This window comes from Oryzias latipes, chromosome 22, assembly GCF_002234675.1.
Source record: "Oryzias latipes chromosome 22, ASM223467v1".
NCBI lineage: Eukaryota > Metazoa > Chordata > Actinopteri > Beloniformes > Adrianichthyidae > Oryzias > Oryzias latipes.
The window spans coordinates 25,639,701-25,659,126 of NC_019880.2; the positions used below are offsets into that span (position 1 = coordinate 25,639,701).

A 19,426-nucleotide genomic window follows, 5' to 3' on the forward strand; every position below is an offset into this window, starting at 1 on the left:
CCACCAACACAGATGCAGTGTTTTTAGAAGGTCTCTCCTGGAAGAGGCTCAAGGGAGGCTCCTCCTTCACAGTTGGACTTTTCTGTTTGATTAATGATGAATTCTCTCATCTGATTTATCTTCAGTCAGGATTTAGTTTGCACACCATCTTCCACACCAAAGCCTCAAAGGCTGTTTTTCTGCCCCTGCTTCATCAATATTACAATCCGATTTGTAGTGTTCATACTTACTCCTGTTTGATCCAGATCAAGCCCCTCCCCTCACCTGGAATGTTAGGTAACTTTTGTCCTGATTCCGGTTCAGTAGGAGAATTAAAGTCTTACCTTCTGATGCCTGAAGGAGCTGGTTTAGTGGATGGATGGATGGGGGGGGGGGTCCAAACTTCGATGATCCGAGAATTATAAAGTGCCCCCCCTCTCACAGAAAAGGAGGAAATGTCCACTGATCCGCTTTAACTGGCGTCTTCCATCAAACAGAGCTCTCACTGCGCGTGGATACCCCCCCGTTCCACCCCCAGCTCCAGCTCATCGCGCGCGGCTGCCAGCTGTGCAGCTTTCGCTGAGGGGGGAGGAGGAAGGGGCTGGGTCAGGCCCGGCGCGGACACTGACCCTTTTCACGGCGGGTTCCGGCTCTCCCGCCGCTTTTGCGCCTGAAACCAATGAATGTCGCTCCTTCTGCTGGCCTCATCCTGGGCATCTACTGTCTGCACGCACGCGCGTGCACAACGTGCCCTCCCCCCTCCCCCGTCGAGTAAAGTCAGCTCTCCTCATTCAGACTGAAGACTTTCCTATCAGCTGTTCAGGGCCTGGCTGGATCGTTGCCATGGAAACTACCTCCACATCAACAGAGGAGCTGCTGTCAGTGAACATTGAGGAGGAGCTAACCTAGGCGACCGGGGCCCTGCGGAGAGCCGGGCCCCTCCATGCGTTCGCCCGAGGCCCCTCCTCAGTCGGACATCTACAAAAAAAGTCACTTTCCCGGTTCTTCAATGATGCTTTCAGAGTCAGAGCAGAACTTTACAAACTTTATTTTTTAACGGTGCCAAACTTTACAGCTCAAACAACAGTAGAACATTTGAGAACACTGAAAAGCCCCACGTCTGAAGCGGGAGGCACTTCTGGAACGGGTGGTGCCTCCTGGTGGTCCCTCTGAACGCTGCCGGACCAACTGAGGCAAACTGTGAAGACCCCCCCTTTGGAAAAGACCGAGGACCTCAGGAACAGATCACTACAGGTGAGTCTCCCCTGAAAGGGTGGGGGCTCACGTGAACATCCAGCTCTTCAGAAGTCCAAACCTGAACTACAGCCCTTTAGGGTCCCTCCCCCAGCCGAACCCAAGAACATCCTGAGAACAGAATGCCCCCCAGCATTGGGTAGATCAGGCTCAGGAGGTCTTCATGGAATCAGGACAGAACTTTGTGGTTTATGGTAAAACATCAAGGACCGGTCCGAAAGACCAGGCCCAGAACCCTCCAAGCTGCAGAACGGAAGGTTCCCCTGAGGAACGTCGTCAGGCCACCTCCATGTCCTCCACAGGAACCGCTGGAAGGAGGGGGACGGCCCCCGCAGGGGGGGGGGGGGGGTCTAAAGTGCAGCAGATCAAGTCTTCTCTTTGGACGATGGTGGGACGGACTAGGTCCGATGCAGCAACTCAAGCAAGGCCCCCACCGCACCAAAGTAACCCTAAAATCAAGGAGAACCACAGGAAGCTTCAGGAGAGGTCACCCCCCCCCCAGGCCACGCCCTCAAAGTATCTCAGCTACCTCATGGCGCAGGAAGAGCGCCTTCAGCTGGCCTTTGGACCAGTAGTCCATGGCGTAGGCCAACAGCTTCATGGAGAGGGTGTTGACCCGGAGGAAGTTCCCCACAAACACCACCCTCTCTATGCTCTGGGAAGAAAAGACCAACAGATTCAGCAGAAAACTCCAAAGCAGAACTCTCCAACCTTCGTCAGGCTCGGCCCACCTTTAAGGAGCCACGGATAAAAAACAACATTTTTATAATTGAATGTAAACCATGAATCAGCTGTTTCAGAAACTTTATTAGCAGCATCCTCAGAATGCTGCAAACACAACTGGAAAATGGTGCGTTCAAGTACCTGATATTGGCGCAGGTAATCTGAATTCTTCCCCAACATTTAGCCCTCCAAAGGGAGAGTTATTGAAAAAGAAGGTCTTCTCATTTGGAAGTCACTCAAAAAAAACAACCCTTTCCCTCAAAATACCCCCACAACTGATCCAACTGAAGGGATGGGGGGAAGCGGGGGTGGGGGCAGAATTCAGATTGGGCCGGACTCACAGTTAGAAGAGAGTTGGCACTAAATGTTAAAACTGGCTCCAGGCTTTTTCCTTCTCAGATCTATTCCGATACATGAGAGACTTTGTGTCATAGAAATCCATCCGGGCACAAATGATTCCTTTATCCTCTATGATCTATTTTTAAACTGTTGGCACTTCCGTCAATTAGAAGGGAGGCCATCCATGTGACACTACTAGTCCCTGATGGGTCAAAGGTCAACAGGTCTAGTTTTCAACATGCATTTTTTTGGCTGTGTGTTTTGTACGTAGAGCCTGAAAACAGACTAAATAACCTGCATAGCGACATCCGAACGCACGACTTCTGAACGCAGAAGTCTGGAAGACACATGAGAGTCGTTTAAATAGACTTTTCTTTGAATGTGGCTACAGGAAGCAGCATTGCCGTAGCAAAACAGACAGCCGATTGATGAATATTATATATATAATATTATATATTATAATATTCATTATATTATTATTATAATGGGTGGGAGCAACTGGAGCAATAAATCCATGTGTGGAGTAAAGACTTTTGTCTGCTAAATGCAGTTAAAGCTCTTCTTCTTTTTCCTCTCTGGATCTTTTATGCAGAAACGTTCCAGATACATGTTTTTTTGCTAACTTTGCTAGCTTGGAGTTTTTAGCAGCCACTTTAAGAAAGCAGCGGACGTATTTTCAACATGTGACTGAGTTACTTGACATGCCTCAAGATTGAGAATCCACAGATTTTCCAGAATAAAACTTCCTTCAAACCCAGATTGTAAATAAAAACAGAACAAATGTAGGTTGTGTCTTTTGTTTTTGTCTCTGGGGACCATTGCTATTAAGGACAGGGATCCAGTCATAAAACTCCGCCCACTGTGGGCGTAGAGAAGCTCCTCCACGCCTTCATAGCCCTGTACAATGCTGCTTGATCAAGACGCCACAAGGCAGCATCATAAAGAGGCTGAAGGCAGAGAGGGAACACGGCGGCGGCGGCATGGTCCACTGGCGGGTACGGGGAGGACAGCAGCCCCGTCTGCACACGTGCACTCACCTCGTTCAGAGCGCACATTCTGGTGATGGAGCCAATGTTGTTGGTGATGGTGACCAGGGTGGCCCTGGCCAGGTCCTCTTTAGACACCGACTCCCTCTTTTCTTTGGACATCATATTGCCAAAACTACCAAAGGAGAGGAGGTTTATTCTTGGGAGGGGCGTCCACTGCACACGTTTGGAGGATTGTGACAATCTGATTACTGTGACTGCTTCACAGGACGACAGACAAAGCTATCTAGTTCTCTGGCAGACTGTCCAACAGTAACGGGAGGAAGCAGCTGGGAACCGCACCTTGACGCCACAGCCCAGCCCGGCAGTCCAAACCTCTCATAGTCTCCTCCGTAGATGTCCCGGACCAGCTTGTCCACGCGGGTGCTCTCCCCCTCAGAGGCCATCTGCAGGGCCTCCTCAAACGTGGAGCAGCCTGTCAGCAGGCAGCAAAGGCCGAGGAAGGTCCCGCCGCCGAGGCTGCCAGAGCAGAGAGCCGGCAAACGTTCAGTTCATCCTCCCGCCGGGAGAGCGGGAAGTCCTGACCCCCCCACCCCCACGTCTGCTTTAAACCGGAATGCTGCGGCTGACACCAGGTGCTGGCACTAGCTCTTCCTGCGTCTCCCTCCCCCCTGAAGGAAAGCGCGGCGGCAGACGCCATCAGACTTCCAGCGTGGGCGTGCAAAGCAACGCGCCGGACAGATTGAAACAAACGAGCCCCCCCTGACTGAAGGACCCGCTCCAATCGCCTCTGGATCCATTGTAAAAGTGTTCCCAGTGGTCTTTTAATTACAATTATGCCGTTTTTAGCCCAAATCAAAAACGTCTGCAGAGTTTAGCTCAGGACACATCGGACATGTGATGTGTTCGATCAAAAACCCCCATTTAGCGTGTTCCTGAACGTGCATTCAGCCCGTGGTGTTAACACAGGACACACAGGGGGGGGGCGTCCTCTTCTCTTTACATGTCTAACACCTACAGCCGGAAGAGGTTTGGTGAAATGTTGAAGCGGGTAAATCTTGTGAGTGTAGCTCCAGGCTTTTTCTTTCTCTGCTCTATTCCGATAAATGAAGGACTTGGAGTCTAATTGAATTTCTTCATGATCAAACAGTTGGCACTTCCGTGAATTAAAAAAGGACACCATTTGTAGGTCACTACCAAACCCGAGCCCCTGATTGGCCAAAATTTGACCTGGTTTAACTTTTTTAATGGCTGCACATTTTCTACATGGACCCGGCAAATGGTTGCAGAAACTTGCGTAGAATACAAGAACGCAGAAATGTGCATTTACTCCCTCCTTTATGTGAACATCCCTGAGGTTCTTCTTTTTTCCCTCAGAATCAGTTTTTCCTCACGGAGAAGGAGGGTCAAAGGGCAGAGATGCCCGTTTAGCTCAGCATGTTTAGTTTAGCAACCAGCTACTGTATTGTATGACTGATATCATGTCCTGTATGACGCTCGTGAGGGGCTGTGACGCTAACTTAACTCTGGAAATTCACCTGAGTCTTGGGCGGGGCCGTTAGTGCAGAGCAACCCCGCCCCCTTCACAACAATTTGAATACAGAAATCCTCAGAAATGCAGTTATAAGCTTAATTTTCCTTTTAAATGTCCTCCATCGTGAGAAAATCCAACAAGAACGAGCTAAAAACACAGAAATGACCATTTTCAGTGGAGCGGGTCTTTAAAGCTGACCTCAAAGCAGAGTTTGGTTTGTGCTGCTGGAATACTACCCTCTAGGTGAGTAACGGAAGCCCCTCGTACCCTTGTGATAAGCTGCATGGGGGGGGGGGGGGGGGGGGGGGTCCTCACCTGGTCCCAGTGACGCGTTTGTAGTTGTTCTCAGAGTACACAGCGAGGATGCTGACCCCGGAGCCGATGTTGACCAGCAGCAGAGGATAGGGGTTCTCCAGATTGTAGGGCTTCTGCACGCACTGCTCCGGGTCTGTGGGGTTCTCAAAGTAGTAGCACTCCGACGCCCCCCAGGACACCACCGAGTCAATGTACAGCACCCCCCGCACCAGGCAGTCCAGCTCGTCCAGCTTGTGAAGCTCCAGGTCGGCCATCTTTGTTTGAGAGACAAACAGCAGGGGGTCAAACTGGTACCAAGGGGGTGTGGTCAAGGGGACAACTGGAGCTGGATTGGGGGGTTGCTTTCAGACATAAATTCCAGCTTTATTTTAGTATAATAAAGCAGATAAAACAAATATAGAATTCAGATCCACAGTAAAGTTTGTGCTGGTTTTTCGGTCATCTGTCTGAAAAATACTGTCAGGTTGAAACCATTGACCGCTTAAAGCTACGTTCACATCGCCCTCGGCAACGAATGACAACCAAAGACGTGGATGTAAACACGCCTCCCGGGCTTCTGCGTTCAAAGCCTTGGCTTTCACGCGTAGCCACACAGGTTTCCACGAGCGTTTTGGGGCTCTACACACTAAACGTGAGTCTGCTGAAAGGTCAAACTTTGACCAATCAGGAAGTGCCAACCATTTGAAAATAGACAAGGAAGGAGAAATCGTATACTGCGTATACTTATATGGCGCTTTCTACCTTCTTACGAAGGCCCAAAGCGCTTTACAGTCACAGACCCATTCATCCATGAACACACACATTCACACACTGGTGGCGGCTCCGCTGCCAAACACTGGCGCCAACCTCCCACCAGAGGCAAAGCGGGGTTCAGTGTCTTGCCCAAGGACACTTCGACACATGGGTGTGCAAGGCGGGAATCAAACCTGCAATATTACGATCATGGGTCGACCGCCCTACCGCTGCACCACGGCCGCCCACGGCCAACAATACTGTTGGTCAGAATGATGACACATATCGGAATGGAGCTGTGCTTGTCCAGGATGAACACCCCACGCCGAGGCCACTCGTCTGACATGATGGTGATCCATGTCCGCCGTTTTAAGGACGCCAGCTGTCAACCCAACCATTTCGTGCCAGAATCGCCAGATCCGACATTCTGCACTAAAACCCGAGTTGGCGATGTGAACGTAGCATAAAAGAATTGGACTGAGTGAGTGTGATGTCACTCATAGGGAATGAGCACCAACCTAATGAAGTCACTTAAGTTGACATTTTTTCACGATGCACCATGTTGGAACCAAAAATGTGTCAGTAAGCAATCGTTGGCCTAGTCGGTCTGTCAATGTTTCTATGGCAACCACTCTTGTCAACCCGGAGTGAGCTTGTGATAGTCCACACCCCCTACCACTGAATGTGGGCTCAGGAGAATCTGTCCAACGTTTTAGACGTTGGACGTGAGAGCACATACTGTCATCCTATTGGTCAGATTATCACTTGAATAACCTGGACTACAGAAAAAAATAGGATTAGCAAGAACCTGTCCAAATGACTGAGTAACTGTCGTGTATTTCTCCATAGAAGTCAATGGGACTTTGGCTTCTTGGAACCAGTGGGTGCTTCCTGTTTGGAACGGCAGGGGGGGGTCACTCAGTCCAGTTCTCTTTACAGTCAACGGACCAAACTGGAACATTAAAGATACAGGAAAGCAGATCTGCACTGTTCCTTCACACCCCATCCCTGTGGACACCCACCCTGCGGAAATCCGACTCAAACTTGTAGGCGCCCCCCCCTGTGGCGCACAGGGTGGTGTGGAGGCTGGAGAAGTGCTTGTCTCTGCCCATCTGCAGGAAGGCGGGGAGGTCGTGGGTGGGGAAGCGGATGAAGTGCAGGTTTCCCGTCCTGCCGTCCAGCGTCAGCTCCTGCAGCTCCAGGTGGACGTCCCGGATGCCGCTCTTCCCGTAGGCGGTGTTGGAGGTCAGGTAGCGGCGGATGCTCTTCAGGTTCTCCACCTCCTCCTGCTCCTCCTCTGCTGTGATGTCTTTGGGCTCAAAGTACACCAGCTTCACCAGAGTCCCTCCAATGTCCATCCCGAACCAGGGAAACGCTGTGGGGGGGGGGGGGGGGTGTCAGAGACAGAATAATGACCTGACATGCAAACACGCATTTGTCATTAGGCGCGCGCGCGGGGGTCCGCGGCTCCTTTTCTCTCCGGCAGAACACAGTGTACCGCGAACGCCATCTTGTGAAAACGTTCTTCATATTCTCTCAGTTCTGCCATCACGTCACCGGAGGAACGCTGACTGTGACACCGCCTCATTTATCCCGCGCAGCCCCGATACTGCAGCTTCCTGCGGGGAAACACGCAGCTTTTTCCATAAGGAGCCGCAATTTATGCCGTACGAACACTGACATGTTTGTGTGGATGCGTGTGTGTGTGTGTAGGGGAGGGGGCTCTGTGTATGTACAGCTGGCTCTTCCCCGGTAAATAAACGGAGCCCGCGGCGCAAACGGGAACACATACGCGGCCTCGTCTTCTTCATCGAGTTTTTCCGGTGCCTCGTCGTCGAGTTAGACGTCCGCCGCTCTGTGGTCGCTCTTCCTGCGGGCGCGGCGGCTTCATTCTGGGGCTCCTGGCTGAAGGAGCAGCCGGACCTCGGCTGCTTCGAGGGCGTCTCGTCTTCGTCCGCGGTGTCATCGAGCTGGTGGCCGTTAGACGCCATGGAATTCACCACACGGCCACATAAATGTTCAATGCCTGACAGAATGAAGATTTCCGGAGGAGTTTTCGAGCTCAGACCCGGACTCAATCTAGAGCTGCACGTCCTGTGGGCGGGGCTCTCGCGTGATTGAAGGAAGAGAGAACCAATCAGCGCTTGATCTCGCCAGTCCGCGCTTGATCCCGCCAATCAGCGAGCTTGTGCGAAGAAAGACAGAATCTGTCATGTTTCCACTCTAAACACACTTTTAGCTCCATAAATGTGCAAATATTAAAGTTTAAAAATATATTTGTGTATTTGTTTTGTGATAGGTGTTAATTAAAAAAATAAACATCGATTTATTTTTTAAAATTTATTTGATTAACAATTGATTGATTCAGCCCAAGGCTACAAGTGCCAAAGATTTGAACAAGTTTCACACAAAAATATGACTGACAATATCCCCCACCCCCCAGGAATACAAAATTTTAAAGTGTGCAAATTCATTCAGATCAGTCGAGTTCTCTACACAAAGCTGTTTATGAAATGTCAACCTTAACACCCATTTGTAGATGAAAACTGGACTTAGAAACCCCATCCAACTACTTCTGGCTCCAAAAGCCAAAATCCCATAGACTTCTATGGAGAAATAAACACCTATTACTCAGTTATTCTATTGGTCAGAATAAACATTCTTGCTCCCATACATTTTGAACACGTTCTTGATGTTCGTGGTGTCCGCTGGCCCCTACGGCCAACGGTTGAAACGTTTGACCGACCGTTTTCTGTGGCCTGTAGGGGTGTGGACGTCCAACAAGCTCTCCCCCGGTGGAAGAGCGGTTGCCACAAAACGTGGACTCAGACTAATCACTGCTTACTGACGATTTCTGGTTCCAACATGGCAACACACACAGAAAAAAGGCAAACAAATCGACTTCATTTTGTTGGAAGTCATTTTCTACAGATGATGCCACACCGACTCAGTCCAAAGAATTAAATTCAGAACAGCAGGACCCTTTAAACACGTCTATCTAAAAGCTCCCACGTGAAATTCTGTTGGTCAGCAGAAACCTACACGACAGACGCATACAAGAACAGCCAGCCCTCATTTAAGACGTTGCTGTGCACTTAGAGGAAAGTGAATGCCTATTTACAAATAAATATAGCAGCCCCCAAAGACACCGATTACCTCCACAGTTACAGTGGAAACCCCACAGTTACAGGAAGGGTCCACATAGCCCCCCTCCCCTACAAAATGAAGGCAGAGCTTGGTTTAAGGACTTTAAGAGCGAAGGACTAAGGGGTGACCCCCCCAGCACAGGTGTGCAGCTTAAGATTCCACCCTGAAGCTACGCACACACCGGGTTTTTGATGCACGACCTTGAATGCTTAAGCCCATGGTGTTCACACTGGACAAGCAGGGAGGGGCTTCTTCTTTTTTTCTTTTTCTAGAAGCACGAAGAGACGTGAAGCTATCTGACATCCTCACCATGATGGACATGGATTACCGTCAGGCCAGGCGACTTGGTTTATCTTCGTACTGACGTTGTCATGGTTGTTGTCATGTCTGGGTTCATAAACCAAATCCATACGCCACTACCAAATCCAAGTCCCTGATTGGTCAAAGTTCAACCTGGTTTAACTCTCCACTCAATGGCCACGCGCTTTGTACTTAGCCTGAAAATGCTCGTTAAGAACATGCATAGATATGTGTGAAGCGCATGTATATGAAGATTTATCATTGACAACGGACGCTTGGACGTGAGTTGCTGGGGGCGGTGTGAACGTAGCTTTACAGGTTAGTGCTAACATTAGACCCCCCCATCCCTCACTCAAACTCCAGTTGACTTCTGCTTTTCACATTTTCTTGAACCTCCAGGCCAACAGCAGAGCGCATGAACACACGGCTGCAGCAGTCAGCGCGTACCACCCAGGAGCTGCCCAGGTGGTGGGGGCCTGAGGGGCCCCTGCTGTCTGGAGATCAGGAGAAACTTTAGCCTTGGCAGGGTCTGAAAGAGCCTCGTCAGCTGCAGAGGTGACTCCTTTTCCCGCTTCTTTCCTTTGCGGGGGGGAGCAGGAGGTCTGCCCGCTCAGATTAGGGAGGGAGGGCTCTTGGGACACATGCACCACGTTCTCCAGCACCCCCATGCTGGAACACAGCGACTCGTAATGATTCTCTTCAGGTTCGTGCAGGTCAAGAGCAACGCCGTTCTCTTGGCATGGAAGTTCCACTACTGACCCCCCAGCAGCAGGCGCCTGAGAGGGGGCCACAGCGTCTGGGGCAGCCTCGCTGATTTCCAGACGGTCGCTGCCGCCGCTGAAGGGTTCATCCGGGCTGCTGGGGAGGACGGCAGGCCCGGCACTGCTTTGTGGTGCGACGCTGACCAGTTGACCTGGTTTACTGAGACACACATCATCATCAAGAGGGGGGGGCGTCCCAACAGGAGGACCAAACGAAGCTGCAGGTTCTGTCTGAGGGCTGCTGTCGACAGCCTGCCGGAAAAAGTGATGAGAAGGTTCAATTGTTATTATTATTGATCTGACAGCTCTTCTTTCACTGCTGCTCCCATGCTTTTATTTTGAAAGACCAGATTTCAGCGCACATGGTTACTCGGTGGTGAGGGGGGGGGCTACACTAACCTGTTTGTAGGTATAGTTTACTGCCAGTGATTTTGTTAGTCATATATTGAATGTGTTCTGTTCACGTGTCTGTAAGTCGGCTGTACACATGTGCAGCGTTTCACAGGCAGGAAAGCACAGCAGGAAAAATTCAATTTTACTGCTTTTTCCACAAAATGTTCTTTACATTTAAATTGGAGCATGGCACTTTTGTTATAAGGTTTGCTTAAAATTTTGAGTTTTTCGATCCATTTTGAGTTCAAATGTAGCTTTAATATTTAGTGTTTTGCGTTAGCGTTTACCATTAAGTTTGCATCAAAGTTCACTGTTAGGTTTCGTGTTACCGTTAGCAAAAAAGTTTAAATTTTGTGTTCAAATTTAGAGTTAAAGTTTACTGTAAAGTTCTGCTTTACCGTTTAAAATGTAAACTTTATTAAAGTTTACCGTTAACGTTAGGTCTTGCATTATTTTTCTTTTTTTTTGCATTTAAGTTCTGCCTAAAAATTTGCATCACATTTTGAGTCAAGGTTTAGCATTAAGTTTTGCGTTAAATTTTAGCGTAGAAACCAAGGTTCTGACCCGGCTCAGAACCTGTGCTGAACCTCAGATCCAGCCACATTCTGGGTCATATTTTTTAAGAAAAGTCTCTCAGAGGTCTGGAGGTACATTTGCAGATTTTTGGCTACATAAGAACCCGTGTCAGAGTTAACTTTAAGATTAAACCTTAAAGATCAAAGGCTTTTGAACCACAGCCTCCGCCATGCACGGCGTGAAGCAGCTCACTATCCGCCTCTGGGTGACTGAAGCTGCTAAACTAGGTTCAAACCACCAACCAGATTAGGCAGCATAATCAGTTGTGGGACTTCTGCTCGGCCAGAGCACCAGTGGGGTGGGGGCAGAAGCCCCTGCAGAGCATCATCTCAGGTGGTGACTGCAGACACTCACCTGTACAGCTTGGAAAACCTTAGCCGAGGGTGCTGGGATGGCTGGGGGGGAGGAGTCCTGGACCGGGGACTTCTCTGGAGTCAGTGGGGGAACACAGGATCCCTGTCTGGCTCCCAGCTGTACTCGGGTGGTGGTGGGACTCATGGTGGGGTCGTCATTCCTGCTGCCTGGGGGTTGAGGTGTGGCTCCCTCTTTGTTTTGCGGGTTGGCATCGTCACCCACCTCATCCAGGCTCTCCGAGTTCTCCTCTGGCACTCGTTGCATGTCCTCCTGTGGCACAGCAGCAGCCTGCAGAGCATGGGGGGTCTCAGGAGAAGGTGGAGGGGTTACAGTAGGTGGAACTACAGTTGGAGTTGACAGATGAGCTTCAGGAGGGTGGGGTTCTGCAGTGTTCTGCAGCGGGGATGGACACTGGATGGCTGGCTCTGCAGGGACTGGAGGAACCCCAGGAGGCGGAGCAACTGCAGCGGGGTGGCTCGCTCCGCTGTCCGGGACGGCGGGTGGACCGGCAGCCGGTACCGGATGGACGTGCGCTCTGACAACCGTTGTTGGAGGGCAGACGGCGCTGGAGTCTGAAAGGAAGCAAAGATATGTGGTGAACACGCCTGACCCCAGCCTGGAGGAACCCTGAGGGACCAACCCTGACTCAGCACGGATCCCTGACTCCAAATTAACCCACATAACTGGCATGGTGGCAATTCATGCAGGCCGAAGCAGTCTAAAGCAGGCGTCACCAACCTTTTTGAGACTGAGGGCTATTTCATGGGCACTAAGTGGTCTAAGGGGGGCCACAGGACCTGTTTGCTAAAATCTTCCTAGCCCCCCCCCAGCACCACCACCACCACACACACAAACACAATTTGACGACATCCTTTTGTGTGCCCTATTTTTATCTGCTCATTTTACACACAAAAATGCATGAATTTTCTACACTCGTATTACAGGGGGGTCAAACTCAGCTGCAGAGGGGGCATCGCAGAATCGTAACCGAAAGTAAAGTCAAGGCTGTTTTGGGCGCTCGCTGCAACTCGAGAAGAGGTAAAATACTATTTCATTGCTCATATTGATCATAATATCATTAGAATTAATCAGAAATAACTCAACAGTGATAAGAAAGTAGAAAAGTACCAACAGGAATTCAGAAACAGAGGCTGTTGCAAATTTAGGAAATGAACTGTAAGCAGACCATGTGTCGAAGTGCCTGTAGTCTTTTCACATATCCAGAAAGGTCCAGATATCCTTCTATTAGTGATGAGTTGCAACTTTGGGACAGGAAACATTATTTTATGCCTTTTGAGAAATGGGAAATCATAAAAATTTAACCTTTTACCCCCTTTGAAAAACATTTTCTTGTAATAAAACATTAAATTGTGTGGCCATCATTCTGCAAATGTAGCTTTTTGTTTTTACCTTCAGGCTTGCATTTACTTATTTTATCAATTATATATACATTTAATCTTTGTACTGTAGAGAAAACAAGCCAAATTTGTGTGTTCAGGGTTATTTAGACCTAAAGTACATTTTTACATGAAGTGTTATTATTAATAATAGGCCTGACGGAATCCTATTGCCGTACACCCGAGATTAGTGCATTTTATCTGTTACAGCTTTTCTCTAGTGAGCTTGTTGGAGGACTAGATATTATTAATATTTATCATATACATGATGTCGTGATTCTTTTGACACAGAAATGGATAAACAGTTGTCAATTTTTCAAAGCTTTGGAAAGCAACCCACAAAGGCGTCTCCCAGCACATCCTTGAAGAGATCATTGAGCCAAGAATCGTATGACCAAACTAGAAGAAAAGGGGCATTTCAACAAAGCTGGACAGTCGGCAGGCCATGGCTGGAATAGGATGAAAGCAGACTGAGTCGGACGTTGATGATGATGACATGTCCCTAGAGGAACTTGTCTGAAATGACTTGTCAAAATGACAACATTGCACCTGCATGTCTTGTTTAAAAGATCAGGGATATTAGTCTTTACTGCTACTGCAGCACAATGGAAACATGGTATCTTTTACACATGTGTTTATTTGAAATAGATGTTATATCAGATTATAACTTTTCATCACATATAAATATTACTTTATATTTGGAATGCTGTACTAGTGCCAGTCCATACAAGTGTTCTAAATTTTAAAAATACTCATTAGGTTACAGTGTTGGTTAATGTAATCAATTTTCTGATATATTATAGGGTAAGATAAAGTATTTTCATTTGACCGTAACAGTATTTGATTTACATGGCAATACTTTGTGTAACCAGATGCTTCAATATTAAGTAAAATGTTTGTTTTTAATATTTAAAGAGTTTTTTAAATGTCCATCATAAGAGGCAGTTGATATTAGACGTATAGAAGAAATAAAGATGTAAGTACTGACATCTGAGTAGGTTTAGTTGCTGTTGATTATTGGTATCCAAGGACAACCAAACATTGGGTAGGACAACCAAATATTACTTGCCAGGTTGATCAGAGGACAACCATTTTTTCCCCCCTTATTTCTAACACTGCAAAGGTAATATATCCTATCATATATATGGATTAGTGTGAAAGACATAAGAAAAGCATGATATAGGCCCTTTAGGGGGAGTGTTGGTGTGTCTCTCAGGTCATGAAAATGGAATGTACCATTGTTGTGCACATGATAAGTGTATCGTGAAGCATTTGTATTTTTGCTCTACATGCTCAACAAGTGGTTTATGACCTTGACATTTTTTGCATGTCCCCTGTGTGCCCTGTACAGGTTTGCCCATTATTCAACAGCCTGTCTCCACCTGTGAGGGCAGTTGTGAGTAAGGCATAAGCCAGGACTCCTGAAGTTTCCCGTCTCCGTACATGAACTGCTCTGAAGGAGCCTCTGAAGGTCAGACAGTCTGTCTGATCCTGTCCTAAGAACTCAGCTGAGCTGAAAGCAAACACTCAAAGTCACTTCACTCTACAGCGGCGACGGCTTCTGCTACACATTTATGGAGATCTACGTTACTCATGGTCCTTTGGCTGACATTCATATGTGGCCAACCACGGGAATATTTTGAGTAATTCTCATTTAATAATAATAATAATAATAATAATGGATTAGATTTATCTACACTTACAATGTGTCCATTATTCATTCATACTTGGTGATGGTAGCCACAGCTGCCCTGGGGCAGACTGACAGAGGCGTGGCTGCTAATGTGCGCCTACGGCCCCTCTAACCATGACTGGGACATTTCTATGCAATCACACACATGAGGCATGGAGGGTGAAATGCCTTGCCCAAGGACACAGCGACAGTTGACTGGGGGGAGCGGGGATCAAACTACCGACCCTTTGATCATTGGCCGACCTGCTCAACCGCCTGAGCCACTGCCGCCCATTTTATAGTGTTATAACCAAGTTTTTACATCTGTTAGACTCAACAAAGAGTTGTTCCTCTTTTAAACATATCAGTTTTCTAAACTTAATTTTTAGTATTTTCACAATACAAACCATTGGAAAGTCTTTTTGAGTTTGTTATGTGGTCAAATCCTCCACTACTGCGGTTGATATGAACTGGACCCTGAACCATAGTACCTGTCAGTTGGAATTTGCAGATAACTCAGAGACGAAATGCAAAAAAAAATAAAAAAACTTATTTGAAGATTAAAAAAAATGGAGGCAAAAAAACCTACGTGACTTAAAGATGTTAGAAATGTTGATGCATTTGCATGAAATGGTAAAAGGTGTGTACTTATTTGCTGCTTTACTACCTTTGTTTGAAGGCCAAAGCACTTCACAGTTATACTTCCATTCACTCACGCACAAACACATTCACATTCGCTGTCATGTCTGCCCACAGATGAAGCGGGAAGGCGTGAAAGTCATAACCTTCATTACTGAGGAGGTGATAAGCCATGAAGAAAGTTCTGTGGTTTGTTCCGGTCAGGAGAAGCAGCAGATTCTACATCTTTATCCGCCATCTGTGTGTGCCTGTGTGTGTGTGCATGGGTGAATGGGACTCTGACCCTATCCAAGTTTACACCGTTTACCATTCATCCAGCTGCTCTTTCACAACGGAATAACTGGAACCTGCTGCAGAAACACACATGCTCAAACACAGAGACGACTCACAGTTGACTCCAGTCAGGGCGCCGTACGCCGCCCTGACCTCTGCTGCCAAGCTGACGTGCTCACACGCTTCCAGAGCCTGGATGAGCTGCTCCGGCCAGTTCTCCCGTCTCTTCAGGCATTCCATCAGAAGCACCATGGCATCGTGATTCCCGTTGTTGTCCCGCTTGGCTTCTATGTTTTCCTGCAGTGAGGACAAAGCAAAGCCGTGCGTCCCTTTATGAGAACGAGACGAGTGCGGCTTTAACTACAGACGGTTGCAGGACATGACACATTTATGACCATAGTTTCTTTGAGACCCACTCCAATGACAATGCTGTTTTGAACATGTTCTTGGAGCATTTTTCTCATGATAGAGGACATTTCTAAAGAAAATTAAGATTAAAACTACGTCTCTGAGTATTTTGTTTAATTCAAATTGTTGTGAATCAGGAGCAGACAAATAAAGTTGTTTGAAAAAGCTTGTAGTTGTGACGTAGACACAACTGCACCAAGCCACAAGCTCCCCGCTGTATTCTGATCATCCATTTACAGACGAATAGATCCGTGTACGTCTTTGTTTTCCTCGTCTGAGCTGGAGTCTGGATCTAAACTGTACGGCTGGATAGCTCCGATATTCCCCCCCGTTTTTTGTTGCTACGCTAATGTTAGCTTGGATGTAAGCTAGTGGGAGAACAGATGGATGTTGGGAAGCAGCGGCAGGCTAACTTCGCGCCAATGGTTCCGCCCACAACTGAGAGGTTACTTTCTAATGACTTACTACCGCTCTGCAGATACTATGTCCTACAAAACAACACAGATTTTTTTTCATTTTGGCTAAAAATCATTAAAAGACCACTGGGAACCATTTTACAATAGATCAAAAGATGATCAGAAAACTGTAATCCCATTACTATTTCTTCTTCAATGTCATGGTCGTAATAACCCAAAAGCAGCGAGGGGGAAGGCCCTGACCGCCTCCGGGGTACCCACCCGGTCGTGGGACGTCAGGCAGGGCAGATGGACAATCACTTCTCGCACTTTCACCGTGGTGGCGATAGTAGGCAGGTTCCTCCTGATGTACGTGTTGTAGAGTCGGTCGCTGGCAAACGACATCTGCAAGGTCAAAGAGGACAAAGGGGTGGAGCTGGATGAGAGGATGGACCACAGGGTTCTGTTCTTCAGGATCAGCAAATGGACTTTAATCTAGAAAAAAATCAAGTAGCAGAAGCTGAGCTTCTGCAGATCTCTCTGCTGATGGACGACCTGGATTAGCAAAAAACTGGAGTGAGGATAAAGACACAACTTTCCTACAACGGAAAGTTAAGAACATCTCAGAATAAACAGCTTCTGTCAAATGAATCTGAAAGTGAAAGTGAAACTAGAGAGTCAGCAGTTCGAAACAAGAACATGTCAGAAATGCAGGAAGAAGAAAAGCGATTATTCTCAAGGTCGCGGCTGTGAGGCCTATAGGAGCCAAGCAGGCCTCAACTAGTCACTGATTAATCATCTTCAGCTGTGGTTCAGCGTCTGCGCTCCTGTAGAAGGTCACACCTCTGAGGGTCAGACAAAGAGCACAGGCTGGACCCTCTGGATCCTCTGCTTGTTTGCACACAAACAACAGCTTTTACAGCCGGGCAAACGACCACTGTCTGCCCCCCTCACACACAAACACACACCTGTTTGACCTTGTGTGAGCCTGCACTTGTGAGGGAGGGGGGGACCTCTGGGAAGTCCAGTTTACAGCAGAAACGCTGCACTCAAACGCACCATCACAGAGAGGAGCACAAGGCGCATTCACGCGCACTCAAAGTAGACCTGACGTCAGCAAATGAAGACAGCGGCATAAAGTTAGCATAAACTGTTTCAGAACATGGTGGGGTAGCTTCAAAGTAAGGGAATCAAAATAAAGTGAAACTAAGATCAAAGTAAGACAAGAGGGGAAAAAAACTATCAACCTTAATTATTAAAAGTTTTAGCGATAAAAACGCACTAAAGTCATCCGTGTGAATACAAACTAGCATAAATTCTGTTATCGATCAGATCCGACAATCACCTTTCGTCTTGATCAATCCAGAGGTCGAGTCTGTGCGGCGGATCCTTTCTCTGCCCAGCCTCACAGCTGCGCAGATGCACCTTCCCCGCCCGCGCCCTCCACTGGACAACGCACACGTCAATCACATGCTCGACCAATAGGAGCAGGTCACTGCGGCCTGGAGGCGGGTCTGACCCTGACAGTTACTTTGGCTGCGCTCGCGCTTAGTCCCCTGTTCCCGCCTCGTTTCTGCCTCTTTTCTCAATCATAACTTTTTAAAAACAGTTTATTTAATCTCTATTCTCCACGGAAGACGGATTGAAGTAAGAATTATGAGATTCAAGTCAAAATTCTGGGATTCAAGTCAGATTTCCAAGAGAACCATTAAAGTCAGAATTCAGAGAAAAAAAGTCTGAATTCTGGGATTAACGTCAGATTTTTCTATGTTATTTCTCCATAATCCTCTACCAAAAATCACACACATAGACATGAATGAAATCATAAAGTTAGATGATTATGTCCAGATATAAATGTTTATTGTTTAAATTTTTATCACAAATTTAACAATGACATCAATTCATTGAATTCAGAAGTTTTCCATGTTTCTTTTTCTTTCAAGTGTATTCTTTTAGGTTTTGTTGGGCACGGAAATTACATTTTTTTAATAAAATGAATGTGGTTTTTATTTACTACTAAGATGTCCATTTATTATCGCTGATTATTGACAGACTGTCTATGTTGTGTTTATACTCTGCGGCTCTATTTTCCTGATGTTTCTCTTTTTACTTTCTTAGCCTCTGTGTTTGATTCTGTTATGTAATTTTTGCTTAAACACCTCCTCACAACCGTTGACTGATTGATCAATAGACAATAAACAGCCCAAAAAAATCTGGACAAAGTTCCCTTTTTGACCAGTAGATGTTGCCAATGGATCACAAAAATGTTTGTAAATGACGCGGAAAGGACAAGATTTCCTCTGATCTGAAGGAACAGGGCTCAGTTGAAAAATGCTCCTAATGACAAAGGCTGTTGCACTGCATCGCTCACAAAAATGTGCAGTTTACAGAAATAAAAATAATAAAAGCATCCTGAAAAGATGCTGACATCTTTCTGGTTGGTGACTTTTTTGTGCTGAGTTTGTTCACTGTAAAAAAATGAATGTTAAGAAAGTAAAAAGACCTTTGCTTTAAGATAAAAACATCTAAGAAAGTTATTCAATACAATACACTCATTGGCCACTTTATAAGGTACACCTTCCTAGTACCAGGCTGGGCACACCTTTGCCTTCAGAACTGCATTAATCCTCGGTGGCAGAGATCCAACAAGGTTCAAGAAACATTGGGAGCAAGTGGCTCAGGCGGTAGAGCAGGTCGTCCAAAAACCAAAGGAGGGCTGCTCTATTCCTCAGAGAGTTTGCTCCATATTGACGTGACAGCATCACACAGTTGCTGCAGATTTGTCGGCTGTACATCCATGATGTTGATTTCCCATTCCACCACATCCTAGAAGTGATCTACTGGGTTTAGATCTGGTGACTGTCGAGGCCGTTTGAGTCCAGTGAACTCATTGTCATGTTCAAGAAACCAGTCTGAGAAGATTCCAGCTTTAGGACATGGTGCCTTATCCTGCAGGAAATAGCCATCAGAAGGCCAAGGCGCTCTTCTCGATGGATATGGATACTGTTGTGTTGCTCAGTTGCTACTAAGGGGCCCACAGTGTGCCAAGAAAACATTCCCCACAGCATTATACCACCACCACCAGCCTTAACCGTTGAGACAAGTCTGGATGGATCCATTACATTCTTTCACATTTTGTCTTTCCCTACCATCTGAATGTCGCAGCAGAAATACAGACTCATCAGACCAGAAACAGTTTTTCCAATCTTCAATTGTCCAGTTTGGGTGAGTCTGTGTGAATTGTAGACT

The 19,426-nt window shown here is 47.1% G+C and overlaps 3 protein-coding genes and 1 non-coding gene across 8 annotated transcripts in view; all 4 read right to left on the reverse strand.

Annotated features, from left to right (window-relative positions):
• The window catches only part of loxl3 (lysyl oxidase like 3), a 29,490-nt gene extending 28,733 nt beyond the window's left edge, over nt 1-757 (reverse strand). Inside the window, exon 1 of one of the 4 annotated variants that reach the window (XM_011490791.3) lies at nt 324-757. The gene's annotated coding sequence lies outside the window, so the exon portion shown is untranslated. The remainder of the gene's footprint in view (nt 1-323) is intronic. The other 3 variants (XM_011490790.3, XM_011490792.3, XM_011490793.3) reach the window with 3 other exon arrangements.
• Nucleotides 758-1,003: 246 nt separating this feature from the next.
• LOC101161204 (pantothenate kinase 3) lies at nt 1,004-7,952 on the reverse strand. 2 transcript variants are annotated; one of them, XM_011490789.3, is made up of 7 exons: nt 7,655-7,952; nt 6,885-7,237; nt 5,131-5,384; nt 3,657-3,800; nt 3,333-3,456; nt 1,763-1,888; nt 1,004-1,682 (listed from the first exon to the last, which is right to left on the reverse strand). In XM_011490789.3, exons 1-7 carry the CDS (start codon nt 7,851-7,853, stop codon nt 1,632-1,634), a joined length of 1,251 nt encoding a protein of 416 aa, XP_011489091.1. In that variant the 5' UTR covers nt 7,854-7,952; the 3' UTR covers nt 1,004-1,631. The 2 variants fall into 2 exon arrangements, with proteins under 2 accessions (XP_011489091.1, XP_004082840.1); XM_004082792.4 differs by having other exon boundaries at nt 3,624-3,800.
• mir103-2 (microRNA 103-2) lies at nt 3,166-3,266 on the reverse strand. Its single transcript, NR_107208.1, has one exon. It is a non-coding gene; the product is annotated as a microRNA 103-2 (primary transcript).
• A 235-nt stretch (nt 7,953-8,187) lies between the features above and the next one.
• On the reverse strand, nt 8,188-17,603 carry mavs (mitochondrial antiviral signaling protein). The gene is made up of 5 exons (XM_004082817.3): nt 17,523-17,603; nt 16,460-16,582; nt 15,491-15,671; nt 11,394-11,965; nt 8,188-10,322 (listed from the first exon to the last, which is right to left on the reverse strand). The coding sequence occupies exons 2-5, from the start codon at nt 16,580-16,582 to the stop codon at nt 9,687-9,689; spliced, it is 1,512 nt and encodes a 503-aa protein (XP_004082865.1). The 5' UTR covers nt 17,523-17,603; the 3' UTR covers nt 8,188-9,686.
• Between the last annotated feature and the right edge of the window lie 1,823 nt (nt 17,604-19,426).